Source organism: Pyxicephalus adspersus, chromosome 7, assembly GCF_032062135.1.
Source record: "Pyxicephalus adspersus chromosome 7, UCB_Pads_2.0, whole genome shotgun sequence".
Taxonomy (NCBI): domain Eukaryota; kingdom Metazoa; phylum Chordata; class Amphibia; order Anura; family Pyxicephalidae; genus Pyxicephalus; species Pyxicephalus adspersus.
In genome coordinates this window covers 48674652-48699576 of record NC_092864.1, presented here as the reverse complement: position 1 = coordinate 48699576, position 24925 = coordinate 48674652, and the positions used below count along the sequence as shown (strand labels likewise).

The window sequence follows — 24925 nt, the reverse complement described above, 5'->3', positions numbered from 1 at the left end:
TGGTATATCATCAGACACATAAAAGGACTGCCATTGTTGACCTCCATCAAGAATGCTGGTTGCCTGGATGTTTTTTTATCCTCTGGCCAATCCAAATGTGCATTGTGAGAACAGCAATTAAGCACAACTAGCAAACAATGCAAATAAAAAAAAAAAGACCCAGTTTGTTTAAAGAGCAAATATAGCTGCTTCCACATACTAGGTAATCATGAACAATACAAGGAAATGTAGCCCAAAAACAATGTTGGATGGAAGATAGTAAGGGGTTAGAATCATTGTCAAGTTAACCCTCTGTTTGCCCTAATGATCATTGCCCTCAGTACAGAAAGAGATAGACATCAATTTATTGAGTTCCCACATGAACAGAAATTGTGGGGAAATCTTCAATAGTCAAATTTGTTCTGATGACAGCTAGATATATCCTCTTATTTTTTGCTTTGTTTCTAGGACAGGGAGTAAAGTGCCATCTCCCTAACTTTACAACAAATATTAAATAATAATTACAGGGGTCTTAAATATTCAATGCTCTATCCATAGGAAATATATGTTGGTTTTATATACACTTTAACCTGAACCAGAACCAGTCAACAAGATAATTCATATTGCTAAAATGTAACTGGATGTACATCAGGATATCATACAAGCTTTAGAATTTGCATGCTGGTTACTCATCTTACCTAAAACCTTATTAAATGTTATAATCAGGTATTATTTTATATTATAGTATTTGCATGTCTACTTTTTACAGTGCTGACGGTGACTTTGCAATAGTCCAGGAAACTAAGGCCCTTTTGGAATATACTGGAAAAATTGTTTGGACCCCACCAGCTATTTTCAAAAGTTACTGTGAAATGATAGTCACCTATTTCCCCTTTGACCAGCAGAACTGTAGCATGAAACTGGGCACATGGAGCTATGATGGGACAGTTGTTGTTATAAATCCAGTAAGTGTTTTAAAAAAAATAAATAAAAAATACGCAATTTTTTTTTTTATTAGAATTTTTCCGGCAGTTGTGAAAGACTTGTATTACCCCCATTTTAAATGATTTGTCAAATGTGTAAAGATACTTCCCACAGCATCATCCATTTTCAAAGCCGGACATGCTTTTATAGATTGGGAAACAAATACTCATGGGTGGATGCCATGGCAGCTGTTAACATGCATGAGGTGTAATCTAGGGCACATACCTCTTTACTTTATCTGGTGTTTATTTGTTACATTATCCCACTGCTGCCCCATAATAGTTTACTCTCCAAATGGTTTGGCCACTTAACATTTTTTAAAATAATTGTTTCAGGAAAGTGACCAACCTGATATGAGCAGCTTCATGGAGAGTGGAGAATGGTTAATGAAGTATTATAAATGCTGGAAGCATTGCATCGTCTATGACTGCTGCCCTGACAACCTATACTTGGATATCACCTACCATTTCCTCATGCAACGTCTTCCTCTCTACTTCATTGTCAACGTTATCATTCCCTGTCTCCTCTTCTCCTTCCTTACTGGCTTGGTGTTCTATCTGCCCACAGGCTCGGGTATGTATTCTAAAATATGTGATATTCAAAACCTCCTGGCAATGTTTGACATATATTTACTATCCATTGGTGAGCAACATGTGTATCTTAAACATAGGCCTTTATCTCTATGATCCTCATATTTGGCACCCTTGTTTTTTTATAGTCTTTTGAATATAGTTTGTAGGATAAACGTATAATTACATGACCATCATTTTTCTTGTTGAAAATGGCAAAATAGGCTACTTTCAGGTCTTCAGGGAACCACTGATATTCTTACAATTTCCACAGCTCACATTTTATTAGTTTGGTGGTGTAATAATGCCTATTACATTGCCAGTGCCAGTAGGAAGATTGCCCTTCTTACAAATAGCAAAAAAGATCATTGGTGTCACTTAAACTCAGCTCAAGCTTAGAAATCTCTGGAGGAACCCTGGTTGAGAAACACTGATCTGTTGTCACCTATAAGTACAATCAACAGGTAAGAGGTTGGCTTTAAAGGTTGATAATTCGCTTATAATGATTTGGAAAAATTAGGTTCCTAAAAGTTTTTCATGGCTGCTTGCAAACATACAAGACCTACCTAAATTCCAAACTTTCTATTATAGGTGAAAAAATAACTCTGAGTGTCTCTGTCCTGCTATCACTTACTGTGTTTCTTCTGGTCATCGTGGAGTTGATCCCATCTACCTCAAGTGCTGTGCCATTGATCGGAAAGTACATGTTATTTACCATGATGTTTGTTATAGCCTCCATCGTCATCACCGTCATTGTGATCAACACTCATTTCCGCACCCCAAATACTCACATCATGCCTCAGTGGGTAAAAAAGGTACTGAACTTGATTGTGTGTTATATCAGAATAATCAATAGAATATTTTTTTGTTGCTAAAATGGTGATATGTTCTTTTTATTAGGTTTTTATTGAAACTATCCCAAACATGATGTTTTTCTCTACTATGAAACGTCCTACACAAGAGAAAAAAGGAAAGAAAATTTTTACGGAAGACATTGATATCTCAGACATTTCCGGAAAAATGGGCCCCGCCAATGTGACATCTCAGTCTCCGATCCTAAAGAACCCTGATGTGAAGAATGCTATAGAAGGAGTCAAGTATATTGCAGAGTCCATGAATTCAGATCAGGAGTCAAGTAAGGTAAATTAAAAAAAGACAAATTCTTTCAAGGTTAGACAGCATCAAAAAGGAAGATCTATGAACCAGTTCTGACATGAATAGAGGACCTAAACATGCTCTTTTTAATTTTTAATTTTATTATCTGTAAAATCAGTGGCATTAAAGTAATGAAATAGAAAGGCTACAACAGAGCCACAATGCATTTACGGCACTCCTAATTGACCAGAAAAACTTCTTATTTCTATTTATTGGGTTATTTCTAATTATGCCTCTGTTTAATGTACAGTGCTGCACAATATGTTGGAGCTATATAAATACTGTTTATTATTAGTAATATTAACAATAATAATATTAATGTTTACACCACAACTTCATGGGACTCCAAGAGCCAAATCTTTTTCTCCGTCTTTCCTCCTTATTTGTCACTCTTAAGGTCTTTAAACATATACATAAAAACAAGCTGTTTATTTACCAACGCTGTTTGACAGCACTAAACCTTTTATTGTACATACAACGTTCAGCTTTAGCTACTGAGCTCTGCAAACAGCAGTCAGCTAAGAAAATTCTAAGTAAACGCCTTAAAAAGGAGCCTTGTGCTCCGTCTGCTAGCTGGTAATGTTTTTTACAATTATGTTATACAGAGTTCAGACAGATTAGAAATGTGTGTGTATTCCACTAACACATTTCTAAATCTCACTGTGATGATGAACCAGATATCACAAATATATCTCTAATTCCCTCTTCTAGGGCAAATATTTGGTATCCATTTAAATAGAAATTTTCCTGCACATTGAAATTTTTGTCTGTAGTGACTGCCTTCTCAATTATAAATGTGTTAGTTCTAAAACTCTAGTAGTTTATTGAATTGGTATTCATTAATAACATATGCTAATTATTTTTCAGGCTGCAGAAGAATGGATTTTTTCTGCAATGGTTCTGGATCACATCCTTCTTGCAGTCTTCATGCTTGTTTGTATTATTGGAACAGCAGCAGTGTTTGCCGGACGTCTTATTGAATTACATTTGCAAGGCTGAAGGAAGACTTTGTAGCTGCTGGGTGGCTTGTCTTAAAAATTGCACATAGATGTTTTTGGATCAGTTTAAAATAACCCTGTTATGTATATAAAACACTGTACCTACAAAGAAAAATATGAATATTTATGTTTCCTTTTGATCTTACTGTCAACCCCCACCCTGCTAAAGGGAAATGCCAACCTTTTTAACCTGGGAGAAACTTTGAAATAACTTTTAGCTATTGAGGGAACCACTGCAAAACTTACTATATCGATAGCTCACAGTATATTAGTGCAGTGATCAGTAGGAAGAATGCCTCTTACATTGCTGGCCGATGAGAAAAATGTCACCCTAACAGATAGCCAGAAAGTCATTGGTATCTGTTAAACTGACCCGAGAGTCTGAAACTGCTCATTGCTCAAGGAATCTCTAGCAAACTCTGGTTGAGAAACACTAGTTTAGTAGTTCTTCATGTTGGCCCTAGTGCTACTTCAATGTCCTGTTCTGACTTAGTGATGGTAGAGTCATTCTAACTTATTTGGTGCCCTAGACAAGACCACTTGTATTACCCACCACCACAGCACACTATACACTACAAACACAGGCCATTCAGATCTTTACTTATAAAAACTAAATAGACACTGGCTCATTTAAAGCTACATTTTAGTAATACATAGAGGTACAGTACTGCACTCCTAACATCAGAGGACACTCTAGGCCAGGGGTCGGCAAACTTTTTTGGCAACTAGGCCATTTCAGGGGTGGGCGGGAGCACACTAGGCTGGACTCTGAGTCCCGCCCCCCCTAGGAATGCCCCCTAAGTGAAATCCCTGTCCTCCGTATGCATTGCAGATGAGAAGGATTTCCCTTCAGGGAGCGTTCCCTATTTACCGCGGCGGCGAAAGTATCAATGTTGGCCGCGGTAAAAAGGAGGTGGCACCGGAGCTCCGGCAACTTCAGCTTCAGTAGTTCCTAATGCCTCCTGGCAGATCCGGCCGGCAACCTGCAGCTCTGGAGCCGCGAGTGCCGGCCGGCAATAGGCCTGGAAGGAACTACCGGCTAGGCCGTATCTGGCCAGATTTTGCCGACCCCTGCCATTGCCTAGATTTCATTTGCCTAGAAGAGGCTGTTTGGTGAAACTTCTTTACAAGCCTAGCTTTCCTTTGAAAATATAGGTATGTGTTTTTATATTTATAGACTAAGCATTATAGACTGCTTTGTATATAGTTGATTTAATAAATATATTAAATAAGAAATAAATAAAATACTTATTTATAAACAGTTCCATAATTATGTTATTCATTCACTTGTTAAAAGAGTTCTCACTGATTATTTTAATGTTCTTTGTATGACCTATAAAAACTGCTTTTTTATCAAATCAATGTAACAGTTTTATTAAAGTGTCAATATTAACTATTAAAGCCAGTCACACATGAAATTCAGGTAAGCATTTTAGTACAGGAGATGATCCAGTATAACCGTCCGAGACTGAAGGTAATGTTCAGCTTTAAGTCTTACAATTCCTAACTGCCTGTCCTTATATGCCATATCCCAGCACCTGAGGACAGGGTCCGGTAAAGGTTTACATTCCTCCTAATTACAGGGTTTGGTTGTTTAATACTGTTATGCAGCTGGAAGACAGTTTACTAGATCAAGCAGTTCACAGAACATCAAAAATCAGATTTCTGACATAAAGGATGAAATGATACCTATAGAGAACCACGTGACTACTATAGGTCCCTGTAATACAGAGGTCTGTCTGGCTACAGTAATATCAATAGCCCTGGACCAATATCAATCCAATGAATGTTTATGAAGTTTGAAATCTTTATAGATATGTTAGATTAGATTGTAAGCTTTTTGGACAGGATCCTTTCCTTTCCTGTGTCATTGTTTGCACTTGTCTGTCTTTAAATATGTTGGAGCTTTAGTAATGAAGTTAAACAATAATAATAATTGATTTAAATTTAAAACAGTGAATATTTTAAACCCCGAGAGCAATGTTTCCTGACCTTTTTAACATGTGAGAACCCTTACAGGTCTTTAGGAACCCCTGGCAATAATAATATTGCCCAAAGTTTGCAGTACATTAGTGTGGTAGTCAATGGGAGTAATGCAAGTTACATTACTGGCCTGTGAGAAGAATTCCACCCTTATAGATATCCAAAGCTATCATCGGTGTCAGATAAACTCAAAACTTCAACAATTTGAGGGACTCCATCGAGAAATCCCCTAAAATTCTACCACAAATCTTTCATTTTTGTATAATACATACATAAATAATGTGCAGAATAAAAATGTAGTTCCTCCACAAATATTGGAGAGGTTTGTTCCTCAAATTAACATTTACATTTAGGACCATACAGAACTCACTGTGTCTCAAGGAAAAGTTTGGAATATTTTCAGGTTTATAAGCCCCCAACCAAATTCTACTAATACTTATAGTTGTTATATTCTCAGCTCCAAACAAATTTTGCCTCATGATAGCAAGATGAATAAAAGAATCTTTTAAGGTGAGATAGTGGGGGACACAAATGTCCAACATTATTAATACACATGGAGTGATAAAGCTCTGAATCAATGTAAAGGGCCACAGAATACACACCAATTTATTTGCAACATAACCAATTGAATGTAGAAAGCACACTCCCAGCCAAGAATGTAGTCCTAAAATGTAAAGCCAAAATATCTGTTTTCAAGTGCCTGCCCAAAAGGTGCCAAAAGTACCTCTAGACCAGGTGGAACGTGTTCCTGGGCAGTGATTGGCTTCTTCCTCACTAAGATTGAGCTATTCCCCTGTGACAGTAGGCATCCAACCAACTCTCCCAGAAGGGGAAACAGTACCTATTTTCATCTGGAAAATGATTACGACTAGGCCTCTTAGCCCTGTAGGGACCCTCTAATAGCTGCCCCAACTCTCTGGAATGGTCTTCCTCGTCCTGTTCGGCTTGCTCCTACTTTCTGCTCATTTAAAAGAGCGCTAAAAAAAACATTTTTTCAAACTTGCCTACCCCTCTTTTTTTGTCTTTTGAAACCATCACTACTTCCCACCACTACATATCTCCCGTCCTATTGTGTGTAATTTCCCCCACCTACTAGATTGTAAGCTCTTCAGGGCAGGGTCCCCTCCTCCTGTATCACTGTCTGTATTAGTCTGTCATTTGCAACCCCTATTTAATGTACAGCACTGCGTAATATGTTGGCGCTATATAAATCCTGTTTATTAATATTAGTATAGTATTATTAAAAAAACAACTGTCTGGCCACTCGCTGATATACTCAGAGCTGGAAGAGAAGATCTTCAACCATTGGCCCGCTATTTCTGGATATACATTAAGATGGTGTCATCTGTCAGGGCCCAGCCAAGGAAGAAAGTAGATGGAGATCTCTTTCTGACAGAAGGGGCAAATGTGAAACGGCTCTCTTATGTAAAGGGAAGGTGCATATTTCAGAAGGTCTCAGATGTAAAGAAGCTCTTTTTATGTGAAGGTGGGCTTCTGACATGGAAAAGGGGGCCATTCTGGCGACATTGTTTAACAGAATGCCATAGACAGCATGAAATTCTAGCTGGATAAATAGGTATTTGTGTGCACTTTCTGAACATATATACATCAATGCCTTCAATGATGTACTGAAGCAAATACGTGCACTGTTAAGGTTTACATATTTTCAGGGTGATTCTATAACAGACAAATAAAAACTTCAGCCACAAGTGAGCTGTCAGAAAACTGTCTGCTGGATCCTTTCTAAAGCTGCCAGAGGCTCAGCTGTCCAGTGAACAGGTGGAGAGCAATAATAGCCCTGTGGTTCCATTCCAATCCCTGCAACCGGAAGCTGAAATGAGCCTAACAGCAGTCAAGGTTCAACAGTGTGAAATTTCATCATTCCGAACATCATCCCAAACAGTTAGAAAGTAGGTGAAGAAGGAAGGAAATGGATTTTACTACAACATGCCTTATTGTTCTTTCCATATCAGGTACCATATCAGGTACATACATTCCTTCTTTCATTTTAAAGACAATGTGTTTAATATGCTGTTTTTTTTTTACTTTGACTTCTATCTAGCCTATTATGTGTGTAACTTGCGTTATCCAGAACTAAGAATTACTCTCCATCTGTAGCAATTGGCTAAAAGATCCTAATTTCTTTAATGCATGTCTTTAGAATAATTTTTGCTGGTGTTTATATGCTCTATAATAAAAATACAAATGCTATTTTCATGGGATTTTAATAATTTCTTTTTAATTGTTTTGGAAAACATGGCTTATATTTACTTAGGAAGCAAAGTTATACATGTGTTTAAGTAAACGTATTCATAAAATATTGTCCTGTGATGGAGGTACTCAGTGTATTGTTCTTTTTTGTTACTTGACCTTTAGATATTTAGGCTAAAAAATGTAAGTAAAATTGAAATTTTGAACTGAATTCTTCAAAAGTCCCTGTTTTTTTTGTCAATGAATATAGTAAAAACTGGGCAAAGTACTTTGCTGGGCTGCAAAGGCATGGAATAGCGAAAATATTAGGTAGTTGCATTGACTACTGAGGGTCAGCAATATGCTTATTAGACAATTTACAATCGGGAAGGACTGGATGGGAAAATTAGCTCCATCATCTAAATCTCTCTATAAAGTTAGTTTCCTTATTTATTTGGGATTCAATTGCAGTCTTTATATAAAAGTTTGCACATCTATTTCAAACACATCTTATATTTGGCAAATATGTTGCTGCACATGTATTTGTTAATGTCATTAAGCATTTAGTCTTTGGAATCTTTATATTTCCTGATTCCTGTGAAGGTGACCTAATATATTTTTAGAACATATTGCTAAATATGTCCACCAACTGTTTTTATTCTTTACTTACACAACACATCCTTCTTCTGCAGAAACTCACATGAGGTCTGCTCTGCTAAAGGGTCAGTTTAATACCCAAACTAACTAAAGAGGCTGAATATTTGTCTGTCATTTGACATTATATGTTTATCGTATTTACTTCAACTTGCATATAAAAAAATGTAAAAAGTGAGTAAGAAGGGGGTAGCAAACTGCAATTGATTTGTCTTCATTACATTTTTACTCATTTTGTCCATTTATCATTTTTTTCATCTTAGATTTACAAAAACTGTCACTCAAGATTCTCACAGTATCCTAAGCCAGCGGTCGCCAAATGGTGGTCCACGGAGAAGATTTTGGTGGTCTGCCCATGGTCCGACCATATTCCCTGTGCAAATCCCTGGCTCATGGAAGTGGGCGGGCTGTGTTTCACGACACAACCCGTTCACTCTCCCATTGCAGGCACAGATCTGCGATGGCAGAGTGGGCAGGGTTATGATGTCACTATGGGGGTTCCTCCCCTTTGATTGACAACCGGCTCCCTGTGCATGCACGGTCAGGAGCCCATAATTTTAGTAGTCCAAGGGACCAAAAAGTTTGGCGACTGCTGTCATAAGCTACATACATACCTCAGATAATAGTTGTCTGAGACCAATGGTTGTGCTTGTTTTGGCAAAATCTGACTTGTATACGACTGTCTACCAATGTCGTTCATCAATTTTTAGAGTATAGACTCAGTATAGAGGAGGACATGGTGGGGTGGTGCTCACTACTCCTCCCATTCCCTTCTCCATATACCAGAAGAGCCCTGTGTGTATAATGTTCATTTGTTTATCTGTCACTGGAAACAATCACAAAAAAATAATTTCCAGCGACAATGCTCTGATGTTTATTGGACGTCTGTGCTACACTTTAGAGTTTGAATGATGGGTAACACATTTGTAAATAGACACCATATGTAATCAGTAGGAGAATGCTCACATGGGTTGCAGAAAGGTTTAATAAGGAAATAAAGCATACATTAACTAGTGCTTCTCAAGCAGGGTTCCTCCAGAGGTTGCTAGGGGTTCCTTTAGCCACAAGCAATTTATGATTCTCAGGTCAACTGACAACAATGATCTTTTTGGTTATCTGTAAGGGTGACATTCTTCTCACTGGCCAGAAATGTAAGAGGCATAGTAACTATAGCAGAGGTTCCTCAAGACCTGAAAGTTATTTCCCCCCATGTTAAAAAGGCAAGAAACACTCCAATTAACATTCAATCTTTATCAACTTTAAGGGGTATATAGAGTTTTTCTAAATATTTATTTAGCTGCAGTCAGGACTATAAATTGTGGTGTTTTTAGCCAGCTAAAAATGAAATAACACACACATGAATATCTAATAGATGGTGTGTTATTTACAGGGACTTCTTTTTAACAACTGGGAAGGAATATGCATGGGTTTATCCATTCATTTATAAATCATTTTTTGCAGAGGAGTGGGTGAACGGGAGAAAAGGGAAAAACACTTTTAAACATAAACACTCATAAACATTCACAAATGCCCATAAACATCCATAAATGATTACATTATTTTTAGTGGATATGTGCATGATTACAAGTGTTCATTGGCATTGTAGAGTAATTGAAAGCTCAGCCTCTGTTCTCTTTGCAGCCCAAAAACACTCAGTTGTATAGCATCACATTGGAATGAATGGAAATATTAAACTTAAGAATTTAAATGTGCTGGGCTCAAAACAAACTCTCCATTAGATTTTAGTGCCTTTGGGCATTGTAGATAAATTAACGTTGGAAAATCACAAAAAAAGGCAATGAAATTGTAATTATTACAGTAGTATTTTTTTATTGCTCCACAATCTTTTTAAACTGTTAGAAATTGACCTAAACCTAACTTTAGACAGTTTGATTTCACTTTGTAGGTATATTTAGAATCAATGATCAATGGTTCTGCAGAGGTAAAGGTGTCATTTTTTTATTTTAAAAAAGTTCCACTTTAAGGTTCTTGTCACATGTTTTCCAGTATCTCCTTACATCCTGTTGCTTACAATGCTCTGTAGCTCAAGTTGATATTTAAATAAGAATCAATCAAATCAGTGACTACCCCTCCACCTCTCCCTCCATTCGGTTCTATCCAAGGTTTGAGTGACAGTCATTAAACCTAAATGGCAAAGCTAACACACAAAGGAACATGTCCCTAATTTTATTGGAATTCTATGCAAATGCCATGTCGGACAGCTGGAGATCCAAACTGCTGCACTTTGTGTGGGAGCAATGGATTGGCTCTCCAGCATGCTGAATACAGACAGCAGCTTCTAACATTTTTAAGCAAAAACACATAGTATGCAAAATAAAATAATGTCATATTCTTTGCTTGTTATGCGGCTCATCTGCACCTGCAAGCAAATCATAGTTTAGGGCCCAACAGATGGCAGCTCTAAAAAAATTATTACACTAAATTTTAGAAATTTTTCCCTTAAATTGTAAGTAATGACCCTGTAATGACCTTGATATGTATAGCTTCTGCAATGCCATATTAGCTCACAAGGTGGTCCTCAGATTTCTATAATCTCACACAGTTCTGAAGCCAAATTGATTGACTTGAGTATTAGTTTTAATATGTTACAAAAGCTGGATGTTCTCACAGATATGCTCTGCACAAATGGAGGGTAGCTAAAACCCCAGTATTTTTTTTTTTTTGCCATTTGCTTTTCTGATGAAGTTTTATTTGATTGTCTAGGTGATCATCAAGAAGACAAAATCTGATGTAAATTAAAAAAAAATGTAATGTGTTCCCTTAATTGGAAGAGATTTACTTTCACCTCCTCTTGTGTATCCAGGACAGAAAGTGAAAAGAATTCTTCCTAATTGTGGAACTTTCATTAATCCCACACTGGCCACTGCACAGTTGTTCCACACAGTAATTTTATTTATCATATCTCCTGATATATATAAATTTATACACAGTATATGTATATTACTCTATGTATTTGCAGTGATCTCCTTGCATCACGACACTTAGTACAACTGCAAAGTAAGGTAATAAACCTACAGATTTTTACTAACAGAGGAAGCATCATGTACAATCACTGTGATAAATGCAGCATGACAAACAATGTTCTTTTAACGATCTGTTATAAGAAGTTTTTCCATCATATATTCATATTATTATACACATCCTAGATTGTAAGCTCTTCGGGGCAGGGTCCTCGTCTCCTGTGTCACTGTCTGTATCTGTCTGTCATTTGCAACCCCGATTTATTGTACAGTGCTGCATAATATGTTGGCGCTATATAAGTCCTGTTTATTATTAATATTATTAATAAATAAATATAAATTGATATAAATAAATACCAGTATTAAAAAAATGAATAAATTGCTTTTACATTTTCTTTTTACAGCTGGATTGGTGTATTCCTATGAACATGAAACCCGCTTGATTCATGATCTTTTTCAAAACTACGATAAAGTTGTACGCCCAGTGGAAAATTTCAATGACAAAGTTGTGGTGACGGTCGGACTGCAGCTCATTCAGCTTATTAATGTGGTATGGTAGTTAGCAACAATCTATAAACCTATAAAGTTGAATCTGCTTAATGCAAACCAGCTAACAAAGTTCTCTGATTTGTTTTTAAGGATGAAGTTAATCAAATTGTATCAACAAATGTTCGCCTAAAACAGGTACAGTGGCTGAATAGTTTTTTTTTGTGAGAAAATAAAATGGTAAAACAGAACCACAGAAGGCACAGTATGCCTATAATAAAAACTCTGTTTAAAATAGAATTTCTCATTTTTTGCAATGTTCTATTTGGATGTTTGTTAATGTTTCTTGTTACTAAAGTTGTTGGGCCTTTTTATCATCACAAAATTCTTTTTGACATCACCCTTTAAAGCCAGGCGGTAAAGTTGTGCCCACAATGAAGACGCTACATGTGTCGTGTCATCCACAGCCGCCCATAGGGATTTGTTGGGCAAAGTAGTGAGTGGTTGAATAGCGCCTGCTGTTGCTGTCACATGTTAAAAACATTAGCATAGCGGTTGGGGCTGCCAAGAGCCCCCCTAAATCCCCTATTCCCATCCCCCATCTAAATTTTGCCTAATGGTTTATGTACACAAATAGATGTTTTATATGCCATTGGATTCAAAATTAAAACAATTTATAGACATATAATGGACATGTCCAGCTTGGTTTTTGTTTTAACAGAACACAAAAATGGATGTGGTTTATTATTAAAATTGTACTTTTTTTTATTGTTCAGCAATGGGTGGATGTAAACCTAAAATGGAATCCATCAGAATATGGAGGAATACAGAAAGTTAGAGTACCTTCCAGTAATGTTTGGCATCCAGATTTAGTCTTATACAACAAGTAAGTAAATGTTAAAACTCTGTAATAAGGAGTGGTGTCTCATCCTTTATGCAGCTTAGGCAGTCATACTACGTTATGCCCCATATTTTCTCTGCAATGCTGTGTTCTCTACACTGAGGCTTTCTCAGTGGTTACAGCTTGGCCCAGCCCCTCTAATTTTGTCTAAACCCTTTGGGTTTTATTTCTGGAAGTTCCTTAGGAGGCGCAAATAGACATTTGCGGTAATAGCACAATTTTATTTTACCCATTAACCAGGGTGGACCATGCATGCTAATGTCAAGGACTGTGACACTGTTATGCATGCTGCACATTCGGTAATGAGCAGACTTGAGCCATAACATCAATCATCCACGCACTAATGATGATCTTGTGTCTATGGGACCCCTTTATAATTCTCAGCACAAATTCTGCTGTTAATTAAATCAGCACTTATCTCTACCAAAATCATGGGATTACAGTTTTTTTATCTTACAAGTGATTTTTTAATCATCAAGGATTGTGACTGCAATGTCTTTTATGCAGATAGCATTTTGGGACAGACATAGTATAATGCACATGCTCATAAAAAACAAGATTGCCTCTAAAAAGCATGTTTTTTATCAGTCATGGCATAAAAAACATGAATGTACCTTGCATACATATTTCTTCAAATTAACTCTATGGGATCTTTTTTATAAATGAATCCCTTTTCAATTCACTCGATTTACAATTCACATACAATTTGTTTCTTTCCTATTCATTTCCTATAGTGACAGTTGTGCACTTTTGATGATTGGCCACTAGGTGGCAGAACGAGTAATTATTTTATTAGGTGACCTACAGAAAAAATACAAATTATGAATTCACCACCAGCGAATTTCTGAGCAATTGCCTGGGGGAAAAATTATTCATAGAGCCCTATATATTGCAATTATTTAAACAAAAACCAAACTGTTACTTTTGGCTGCAGTGAGTATGTATAATTTTAAAATCATATAGAACTGAGGAAATGTTAACAGATCCACTCAACTTTTGCAATGCATATTGTTGTCTCCTTATAGCGCTGATGGTGACTTTGCTATTGTCAAGGATACCAAGATCCTTTTGGATTACACTGGGAAAATTATATGGACGCCTCCAGCTATTTTCAAAAGCTATTGTGAGATTATAGTCACATATTTTCCATTCGATCAGCAGAACTGCAGCATGAAGCTTGGTACATGGACCTATGATGGCACAATGGTGATTATAAACCCGGTAAGAACTAACCAAATATTGCCATTTCAGGACATTAAGGCTTTTTTTATGACACAATGTTTTTATAAATTCATCAGATTCTTTATTACAGGTTAACAAATGTATTATATTTTATTTCTATAATCAGAAGATAATGTAATTTAGGTTGCAGTGTCATCTGTTTATTTTGTGAATGAACCTCAGCTTGTAAGTGAACACCATGGTTGGCTTTCATGGTCATCCCATCATTCAGAACCACTCCGATTGGACTTTTAATGTTAGAAAACTGTTATTGACAGCTTGATTTCACCGGCTTGTGGGGAATCTTAGGTTATAATAAAAACTTAGAATATTGATCTCTTGTTGTGGGACCAATGCCTAATCTACAGATAAGGATGTCTAGCAGTTAATTTACCAGTATGATTTTAGTTTGAGCATGGGTTCTGGAGCTCTAGTAAAAAAAACAAACAAACGCTGTAACGTCACTGTGGTTCAGAGATTGCCACTCTGGTTTTTGCAGTACTAGGTCACAGGCTCCAATCTTGGAGTTTGCAGGTTCTCCTGGTGTTTACATGGATTTCCTCCAGGTACTCTGGTTTCCTCTCACATTCCAAAAACATGCAGGTTGGCTTCCCCCCAATTTAACATTAGACTGTGTTAATGACATATGACTATGGTAGGGTCATTAGATTGTGAGCCGCTTTGAGGGACAGATATGGCATGACTATGGACTTTGTACAGCCCTGCACAATAAGTCGGCGCTATATAAGTACTGTGTAATAGTATTAAAGACAGGGTGGACAATTTACTAAATAAATAGATACAGCTCCCCTAGCAAATATTCACTATAGAAAGAGTAAAAAAAGGGTACATGTTCACTTAGTCTAGCAAATCAAGCTGTGTTTACCCTAATACCCAAACATGTACCAGGACATTTAGGGATATGATTAAGTGATCACAACTACTCCATGTGAAAGTGTAAAATCTCCCTTTCTTTGGAAATTAAATCCCCAAAATAATAAAAATTAGATACCAGTCTGCGTTTCACTTTGAGTTATATATGTCCTGACCTCACTTCAGTCTTGAAGTAAAATTTAAATCTGGAAGTTGTGTTAAAAAAAAAGAAAGGTATAGGTCAAAGAACTAGTCACCAGCACTGCCTAGGACCTAATTTTCAACTTAATCTTCCCAATTTAAATAGTTTTCAAGTCTCAGGTAACCCTAATGCTCATTACATGGTGGACAGAAAAGAATGCCTACAGTGCTGGTTAAAATACCACCCTTACAGACAGCTAAAAAGATCATTGATATCCAGCCAAAGGCTATACCAAGTGACATTGAACCTGGAACAATGCAGGTACCATCAGTGATGTCAATACGCCAAAGCTCAACGAACCCTTAGTAACCTCTGGAGAGACCCTAGAGTTCAACAGAAACTCAGTTAAAAAATAACTGGCCTATGCTCCTCCTGCAACTGATCTTTCCCCATCACTGAATTACAATACTTTGTTCTGCACTGTGCCTGATATCAGAGCCTCCAGCAAATGCGCAACAGTAGTGACACCTCCAAATCTCCTAACACTAGCAGCAAGAGACAGTAGTGCCTTAGATATCACATTGGAAATACAAATCTAAGAGGTTGGAAACAGAGGAGTGTTAAGGTTAAATCACATACCAAGAGGTGCACTGCTAGTTTTCATGCTGAATTCAAGACAAAGGGCCTGATTTATTAAAGCTCTGGAGATGATACACTTTCATCAGTGAACCTGGGTGATACAGCAAACCTGGAATAGATTTCTTAAAGTCATTTTTGTTTTTTATCAAATGTTTTCAATTCTGAGCCAGATCCATTCCAGGTTTGCTGGATCACCCAGCTTCACTGATAAAGGCGTATCCTCTCCAGCCTTGGAGAGCTTTATTAAATCAGGCCCAAAGAGTACAGTTAAGGGTACAGCTTAGACACAGTGACCATTTCTTGATGTCCCAACAAACATGTTTTCACTTTTTGAGTTCAATTTCACCTCAAATCATTATTCTATTGTTTAAGAAATTTGGTTTCATTGAAAGACTCAGATTCTAATGTAGATTAGTAATTAATTTAGAAAACAGTAATGTGCATTGTGTTTTAATAAGTGTATATATATACTATGTATTTCAGGAAAATGACCGTCCAGACCTCAGTAACTTCATGGAAAGTGGTGAATGGATGATGAAGGATTATCGCTGTTGGAAACACTGGGTTTGTTATTCTTGTTGTCCAGACGTTCCATACCTGGACATAACCTATCACTTCATACTGCAGAGACTGCCTCTTTATTTTATTGTCAATGTCATCATTCCTTGTCTGCTCTTCTCATTTCTGACTGGTTTAGTGTTCTATCTTCCCACTGACTCAGGTATGTTGGACTCCATTAACATAACATTTCTATTAGATTTGTGTCAAATGTTAGTTACATGTGCTCCTAAGCCTATATTATACAATTTAAAAAAATGATAAAATGATGATAAAATCATAAATGATAAAAAAAACTTAAAAATGATAGCAGCATGCATGGTAGGCGCACACTAATGCATTTGGTATGGTGTGAAAAAGCCCTTATGCTTTAAACATGGAATCTTACTAGGCACTTTGAGCAAAAACATCACCTTTTGTTTCTGATCTTTTCCTCTCTCTTTTTAATAGCCCAACCTATGTTTTTCTTGGATAATACATTTTACAGTTTAAAAGATTTTTATCTCCTTTTATAACCTGCAGGTGAGAAAATGACCCTAAGTATCTCTGTTCTTTTGTCCCTGACTGTGTTTCTTCTGGTCATTGTTGAACTGATTCCATCGACTTCGAGTGCTGTGCCCCTGATTGGAAAATATATGTTATTCACTATGGTGTTGGTCATAGCATCAATTATTATTACTGTCATTGTGATCAACATTCATCATCGCTCTCCGAGTACCCACAGCATGCCTCCTTGGCTCAGAAAGGTAAGTTGTAATTTACAAATGTATAAAAAAATGTAATTATCCCATATCTACAGAGTTGGTCCCTGTGCCGAGTACAAGAAGCATGCTGATAAAAAAAAAATGTAGAGTGACAGAAAGATAAGTTCATCTTCCGTCCCCGGTCCAGTCATAAGTCAAACTGCTTCTGATATTTATTTCACCTGTTTGTTTGGGCATAAGCGTTTGTAAAGCTGAATTCCAGGAAACAGCTTAATACATCATTTAAGTACATTCACAAGCTCTCACAAGAGCTAAAGGATCCCAGATGGGGGCCTTTAGTCATACCAAGGACTACATAAACTTATTTGTACTTGTAGAGTGGATACCAGTCAACAGACATAAAGTGGAATTTTTGGGTAGGGGCACATTTGTGAGGTACATAACCCATCACACAGCTGTTTTAAAAATGTTTTAAAATTGCATTTATTATTTTTTTTAACATTGAATAGTAGTATACCTCTAAGTTAAGAACTCATTTCCAATGCACAATATAAACATTTAGTTTTTTATTCTTCTGGCTATGAATGAGTATATTGTTGCTGTGTGGAACCCACATTGTCTGAAACAATTCTTCAGACACAAAAGACCAAGGATAACTAAAAGAATACTCATTTGTAAGCTTTGTCTATCTTTTTTTCAGGTATTTATTGATACAATTCCAAATGTGATGTTTTTCTCCACCATGAAACGTCCTTCACAAGAAAAACAGGCCCCGAAGATTTTTGCAGAGGATATTGACATATCAGAAATTTCTGGAAAGCTGGGTCCAGCTGCTATAACTTACCAGTCCCCAATATTGAAGAACCCTGAAGTCAAAAGTGCTGTAGAAGGAGTCAAGTATTTAGCTGAAACCATGAAATCTGATCAGGAATCTAATAAGGTATTCATAACAGAATTTATCACAAAATACAACGAAGTCCACTGATTTATAGCCAAATAATGTAACGATATTTGATATAAAGATATATATATATATATATATATATACATACATACAGTGTATATATATATATATATATATATATTTATATATATATATGAGCATACAATCTGCTTCAGTGTTGCAGATGAGTTTTTTTATTCTTAGCAGAAAGCAACTAGTTTGCAGCTGAGGAAATAGGGGGTAAAGAAGGACGTTATAGACAGTGGAGTGGAATAAAGACACTTTCTTGTGCAAAGGTGCTCAAAGAGGAATGAGAGGCAAATTTGGGGAGGACTTTACCACTAAATGATAAGGAGGCAGGAGACCTAGTTTAAAACCATGTGTTCATGTAGAATAAGCACAAAAGTGTTTTTGATTTTGAGTGCTGTTAGCTTTCATCAAAATATAACCCTCGTGTTCTTTGCAGGCATCAGAAGAATGGAAGTTTGTTGCAATGGTGCTCGATCATGTCCTCCTAGCAGGCTTTATGGTCGTTTGTGTCATCGGTACAACTGCTGTGTTCGCAGGACGCCTTATTGAACTGAATTCACAGGACTGAACAGTCTGGATTTCATGACATTCAAAAGAAAATCCAAGTAAAGGGAATATTATGCAATGCTGACGAAGGAAAAGTGATTCTTTATCTTACTGTATGAAACACTACTAAATATATGTTATATACATAACAATTATTTTCCTGATATCTCCATGCTTTACACAAGGGTTGACTATGTCTTCTGCTCATCCTTTCAGAACATTTATTTATTTGTAAATCTGACTCCCACTGTAGCATGGCAATTCATTTTTAATACTCCTGTCTCCAGGAGGAAAAGGCTCTTCTTACTGCAGTATGTCTGGCTTTTTTTATAAGCTTATCAATGAGCCTCTTTTCTATTGCCTGGCCCCTTCCTTGTGGACTTTAGGTAGTTTTTGTGGCCATTAAAGCATTGAGCAAGGTATCAGAATCCATCAACTTAATGATAGACCTCCTAGCACACAGCAGAGATCAGTTGCTTCCTCCGAGAGTAGTCTTTTCTACTTTCATCAGTTTTGGATCCATTGTAAACTTCCCAAAAAGTCACCTGGAGCCCACTCAGAACCTAACTTACTTGGGAACATATTTCATTCTTATCACTTTTTGTACTTTGTTGAATGTAATGGAACTCAGGGCCACAGCCTTAAAATTTGTCTGAGTAATTAAAGGTTTAGGCCATTGAGCTACATATGGTCAACAAAATGGGGGTATTTGTCAGAAAGCAGGGACACATTTGGCCAGGACTTACACGTTTGCTCCTACCATGCCTTGGACAACAATGAGTGGTCCTTACTGCCTAAGGTTTTCAACATATTGGTACAACAGGGCCAAACTAAGGACTTAATTGTGCTTTCACAGAACACCAAGTGACCAAGTTCATCTTAGTTTTTCCAAGAGCTCAGACAGTAGTGATTGATACCTTAAACCACACTTTAGCAAGCTTGCAAAGCCAATGACCTTTCTCTTGTTCCTCTGGTTTCCAAGTTCCTGAATTGACTAACCCAGGATATACTGATAGTGATAACAATCCTACCATTTTGATCCTAGTTCTCCCTTCTGTGCCATCTAAGCATTAATGATCAGTTTTTCCTGTTACAGATGCACAACCTTCAGTCTAAAGTTTTCATCCCACAGAGTTGTTCTCATTCTGAAGATGGACTTTTTACAGAAAGTACCATCCATGTCCCACAACAATCAGGAACTAGTATTATTTAGTTTCATTATGTCAGAAGTGCCTCCCCTTGATGTGGGCAGATTACTAAAACTTTATCTGCAGGCTACTGTACAGTTGAGAAAGTCAGAACCAATGTTTTGTGATTCCCACAGGGAGAACCGGACAAACAGAGGTCATTCAAGATGATTTATAAAGCAGAAACATGTTATTGCCAAACACATTTCTATTTCACTACTGTGTAGATATTGGCCACACTCTTTTGCGTTACATTTGTAGAAAAAAGTATTGTCTTCTTCTTTAAAAAAAAGATTGAAAATTAATGTATCCCACCCTTTCTCTGGTAATTTACCATTAATATATTCTTGGAGATGTCAGGAAAATAGAAAATTGATTACCAATACTTTCTGTAACTTTCTCCATGGAAGAGCATGGGTCTGGTTATGGAACTTCCCCTTCTTGGGTGATTGGATAAATGTTCTGGAGGGTTAAACAGGGGGTAGAGTTAACCTATGCAGATAATGTTATTATTTTTTTTTTTTTTTTAACAGGAAGCCCTCTCCTCCTGTGATTATCTATAGTAAGGTTATAAAGATAGTGGCATTTTCCATGCTGGGCAATGCTAGACATTGTTGGCATTTCACCATCTAAAGTAATTGCAGTCGTGGTCTACAAATGCTGTCGATGCAGTAAATCAGTAAACACATAGGAACTGGCAGGACCAACAGGTACCATGATGATTTGAAAATTACCTAGAGATGCAGTTTAAAACACAGAAACAGAAGAGGAATGATCATATAAAACATTAGGCTAAACACCTTAGTAAAGTGTGATTATTTTGCACAGGTGACAGAGATAATGCACAATCACATATAGGACACAAAAATAACACTTTCATAAACTGACCCTATTGCATTTTCTAATGACACAACAAGGCCTTTCAACAAACCGCACAAAGTGCTCATTCCTTATTGGGATTGTTTCACCCAAAAACAAAGCATTATATATAGTTAGTTGTGTTTGTCATATTATTTTACTTTTTTATTGTTTTCCTTTGTATTGCATTTTACAATTTCTTTTTTCATGTTGAGTATAGTTCCTCCTTATTGTCAAAAGTCTACTTCTACATAAAAGATTTGCAGAGTTTCCGAAAGATAATAATATACAGGGGGAGGGGTTTTGCTACAAGAGTTTCTCTGTTTCTAGTAGAAAAGTTAAAGGGAAAGCAGAAGATAAGTCACTGGAGCAGAAAAGTGAGCCAATCATACAGTATGGCCGCTCTTGCCCCGCAGTCTGACTCTGGAGGAGTTTCCAAAGGTTTCCAAAGGATAAAAGATCCACTGTTTGTTATTTTGACCACTATATATATATATATATATATATATATATATATAATATTATATATAAGCTATACTAACACACCAAAGGAAGTTTTTATTTTTGCTCTAGAATATTTGAAAAGTAGTATTGCTAGTGTAAGGTTTAGTTAAAAATATTTTTGTTAATTTAGACAATTGCATACAAATGCATTGTTCATGTGAATGAAAAAAAAAATCTTTGCATCCTTTCTTCCTATATGTACTGCTGATATCACCCAAGATAAACTATCACACAAGATCACCCTAAATCACACAAGAAGTGGCTCCAGCACTGTGAAGGAACACATTCTTATGGGATTTGGTATCTTAGGGATTCCCAGGAATCCAAGAGAAGGCCCAGTAGTATCACCCTCCCAGGATCTTGGGTTAAAGATATCTTTTGATATTTTACTTAGCATTTTACATTGAAAGTGCTTTAATGTGAGCAGACCTTGCAGTTTCAAGCCAAATCTGTTTTTATTGTTTATTTAACTATTTTTATTTAACTAAACGCTAACTAACTAACTTTAATAAAAGCATCATGTCACTACAATCAGTAAATATATGAAGAAATAATAGCTGAAATTACATGTAAACTTTTCTTATTCTATGAAATTAGTTTTTTCCCATATCTCAGGATTCACTTTAATGTGTATTGGGCAGCCTCGCTGATCAAGAGAAAAACTTGGAAGTTAGTAGTGAGGGTTGGGTCCTACATAGACATCTACAGAACTAGTTAAGTTATATTTATGACTTAATTTGTTGAAATTTCTGTATCAACTAAATATCCTGTCATGCGGTTAACACTGAGCATACCCCCTGCTTATCATTTTTTCATAATATGCCCGTTTTGAATTGCAAAAAAATTTGACAGTTCTATGTCAAACAAGAGAAATACCTTATGCCAAAAGAATATATGAAGAATTGAGATGAATGCTTGTTGTACACATTTTATTAATTAAACATATATGTATACATACTTAGGTCTCAGATGTCATTTGTTTGTTATTATAATCTAGTTTTGATTCAAACAGGGCGAGAACAAGATCAACTCCATCTCCTACTCCTACTACTATTTAAAAAAACTGTAAAATTAACAGCTCTTTAGTATTCTGATTCTTGAAAAACAAAAAAAAGAAATTGTTTAATTTATAAATAAATTTTAGTAACTGAAAATAGGACAAAAATACACTTCTGTCTGGTCACCTCTCTTAATTCCTAAAAAAAACTCCTCCAATCCTCTTTAACACCTACGATTACCCAGAAAGACAAAGAGAAGAAAATGCCCACACTAAATACTACAGTTTTTATTGAATAAAAGAAGTTAAAAAACAAACTCCCACTGGCATAGTGCTCAGAGAACTGGTGGCCTTATAATATATATAAAATATATAAAATCATAGTTTTTTGTTTTACACTGATACATTTTTGTCTAGACCATTGGAGTATTTTGATACTTTAATAGTTTGCGTGAAATAAAACTTGACAGAGGGGCCAGGTTGACGTCATGACGGCATAACCCCGCCCACTCTCCCATCGCAGATCAGAGCTTGCCAATAGGGGAGTGGGTGGGCTCAGATCCGGGGGACGTGTTCCGCGGTTTTGGATGGTGCGCCCCCCCAGCGAGGTCCTTCTTCTGACCCTGCTCGGGGTGACCATTCAAAGGGCCGGAGAAACATCCCTATTGGACCGTATATGGCCCACGGGCCGTAGTTTGCCCGTGCCAGGTCTATTTTATGCCTAGAGCATAGTGATTTCTCCAAACTAGATTGAAATTTACATTTTTGTCATTGGTATGATTTTGTTCAACAGAACCTACATAATTTTGCACACATAAGTTGCTTAGGTGAAATTTGCTTGAAAAAAAATTCTGTGCTTTTTTCCTTTTATTGTAGGCATTTTTGGGTGGACATGGGGCAGTTTGTTTAATTTTATGTTTTTCATTTTTAGATTGTATTTGATTGTTATTTGTGTATTGTCCCTTTAGTTTTCTATGTTCCTTTTGTATTGTTTTTTTTTGTTTCTATGAAAAAAACTATGAAAATGGGGCTAATGTGGGGGCCATTTGTAGTGGGTGGTTGAAAGATGTTTCTATAACCATTAGGAGCCATTTAGTGAAGTCAGCTGAAAACCACCTTAATTCACAGACCCAATTTACATGAACATGGTGAAATTATTCATTATTTTTCATTTAGAATGTTGCTATCCATAGAGCAAATGAAATTCAAGCTATTTATGTTTGTGAGTGTACCTTGGTGTACTGCAAATACATCTGATCATTAAAAGGTAACAGTTTTGGATAACAGTTAGATTTCATGGGATAAAATCAGTATACATGAGTCATAATAAAGCCCTGCCAAGGAGTGTATGACACATTGTATTATGACAAACTGTACATATTCTGCACTTACCAGCATGTTATTTATAGACTGTTGTGTCCGGTTACACACTAGCTACATTGTATGAAATGAAACATGAAATCACAGATACATTCTACATGAGTTCCCTTATTTTTCTAACTATAAAAGGGCAGCCATCGTATACAGTATACACTAGTAATGACAGAATGCAACATATCAATTTCGGCTTTACATGTCTTTATATATAGATTTTTCACCAGGGACACAAGTGTGGGCTACACAAACGGGGTCTGCCATTACTGAAGACCTGAAAATTCGAGCTGTCTGACTGTTATGCTGATCTTCCTGGTAAAGGTGTGTTACAGCTTCCCAAAAGGATTTATCAGTTCTGATGAAGTCCAGTTGAATGCAACTACTACCAGATACCCCATCAACCTACTAGTCTTAGGCTACCAACCTAAATTAAGAGGTTAGGGAGTCAACAAAAAAAGCCAGACACCTTGCAATTGCAGGAATAGAAATCAGCAATGATAGGCAATGTTTTCCTTTAACTTCAGAAATTAGTAATCAGCAATGCATGCAGTGGATCTTCAGTCGCTTAACTTAAGGAGATCTCATTTGCATCCCTGACTTATGTAAAGGGTCACAAATAATGTTCAGTATAAGTAGTGCTAGTGTGAACTTCCATAGACTACAGTCATAGAAAAAACAGTTTTTGTAACGAGGGGGCGGACCCTTGAAATAACTTTTCAGTCTTCAGGGAACCCCTTCTATAATTACTATATCCACATCTCATTAGCAGGGTGGTCAGTAAGAAGAATGCCTCTTACATTGCTGGCCAATGTGTACCCACAGGAATAACTGGTGTTAGTTAAACTGACCTGAGAGGCACTCATTGCTCAAGGAACACCAACTATCTTCTAAAAATTTTGGCGGTCCACAGAAAAATGACCCTTTCCTTTACCGTTTCCGTCTCCTGACCCAGCTGATGATGTCCCCCATATGGACACAACTTTTGCTGTGTACACAGCCCTGGACAACTGTCTCCCCATGATGTTTAGGAAGCAGATCTGAGCCTGCATGGGAGGGTGGGCAGGTTCTGGCATCATCATGTCACTCTGGGGGAAGTTTCTTCCCCTTTAAGTGACACATGGCTCCCCGTGCATGCGCAGGATTTAAAATTTTGAATTTAGTGGTCTGTCTGAAAGGTTGGCAACCACTGCTCTGGAGAAGCCATGGGGTTCCACAGAACGTCGGTTGAGAATCACTGTACTAGAAAAAAAGATAGTTGGAGACATAATGAGGACAGTGTAGGGTAGTTTATGTTAGTCCATACCTATGGTTTTCTTGATGGTATTTCAAATGAAAAGCAATATGAAAGATCCATACATAGGAATAAAGCAAAAAAAAATGAAATATGGGGGGACATACTTAAGCAAAAAAGTTTCATTACATCACAAAATGTGACCAATAGCAGTCATTACAACACATACAATTGCTTT

The 24925-nt window shown here is 36.7% G+C and overlaps 2 protein-coding genes across 2 annotated transcripts in view; both read left to right on the top strand.

Annotated features, from left to right (window-relative positions):
- LOC140335611 (acetylcholine receptor subunit alpha-1-A-like) overlaps positions 1 to 4946 on the top strand; it is a gene marked incomplete in the record, with an annotated part of 13570 nt that extends 8624 nt beyond the window's left edge. The window contains 5 exon segments of the mRNA XM_072418365.1: positions 749 to 944; positions 1299 to 1536; positions 2124 to 2347; positions 2433 to 2672; positions 3555 to 4946. Of these exon segments, the coding sequence (XP_072274466.1) occupies positions 749 to 944; positions 1299 to 1536; positions 2124 to 2347; positions 2433 to 2672; positions 3555 to 3686 (1030 nt within the window).
- A 2594-nt stretch (positions 4947 to 7540) lies between these two features.
- LOC140335609 (acetylcholine receptor subunit alpha-1-B) lies at positions 7541 to 22041 on the top strand. The gene is made up of 9 exons (XM_072418364.1): positions 7541 to 7653; positions 11898 to 12043; positions 12133 to 12177; positions 12756 to 12865; positions 13906 to 14101; positions 16239 to 16476; positions 16836 to 17059; positions 17718 to 17957; positions 18427 to 22041. Exons 1-9 carry the CDS (start codon positions 7599 to 7601, stop codon positions 18556 to 18558), a joined length of 1386 nt encoding a protein of 461 aa, XP_072274465.1. The 5' UTR covers positions 7541 to 7598; the 3' UTR covers positions 18559 to 22041.
- Positions 22042 to 24925: the final 2884 nt, after the last annotated feature.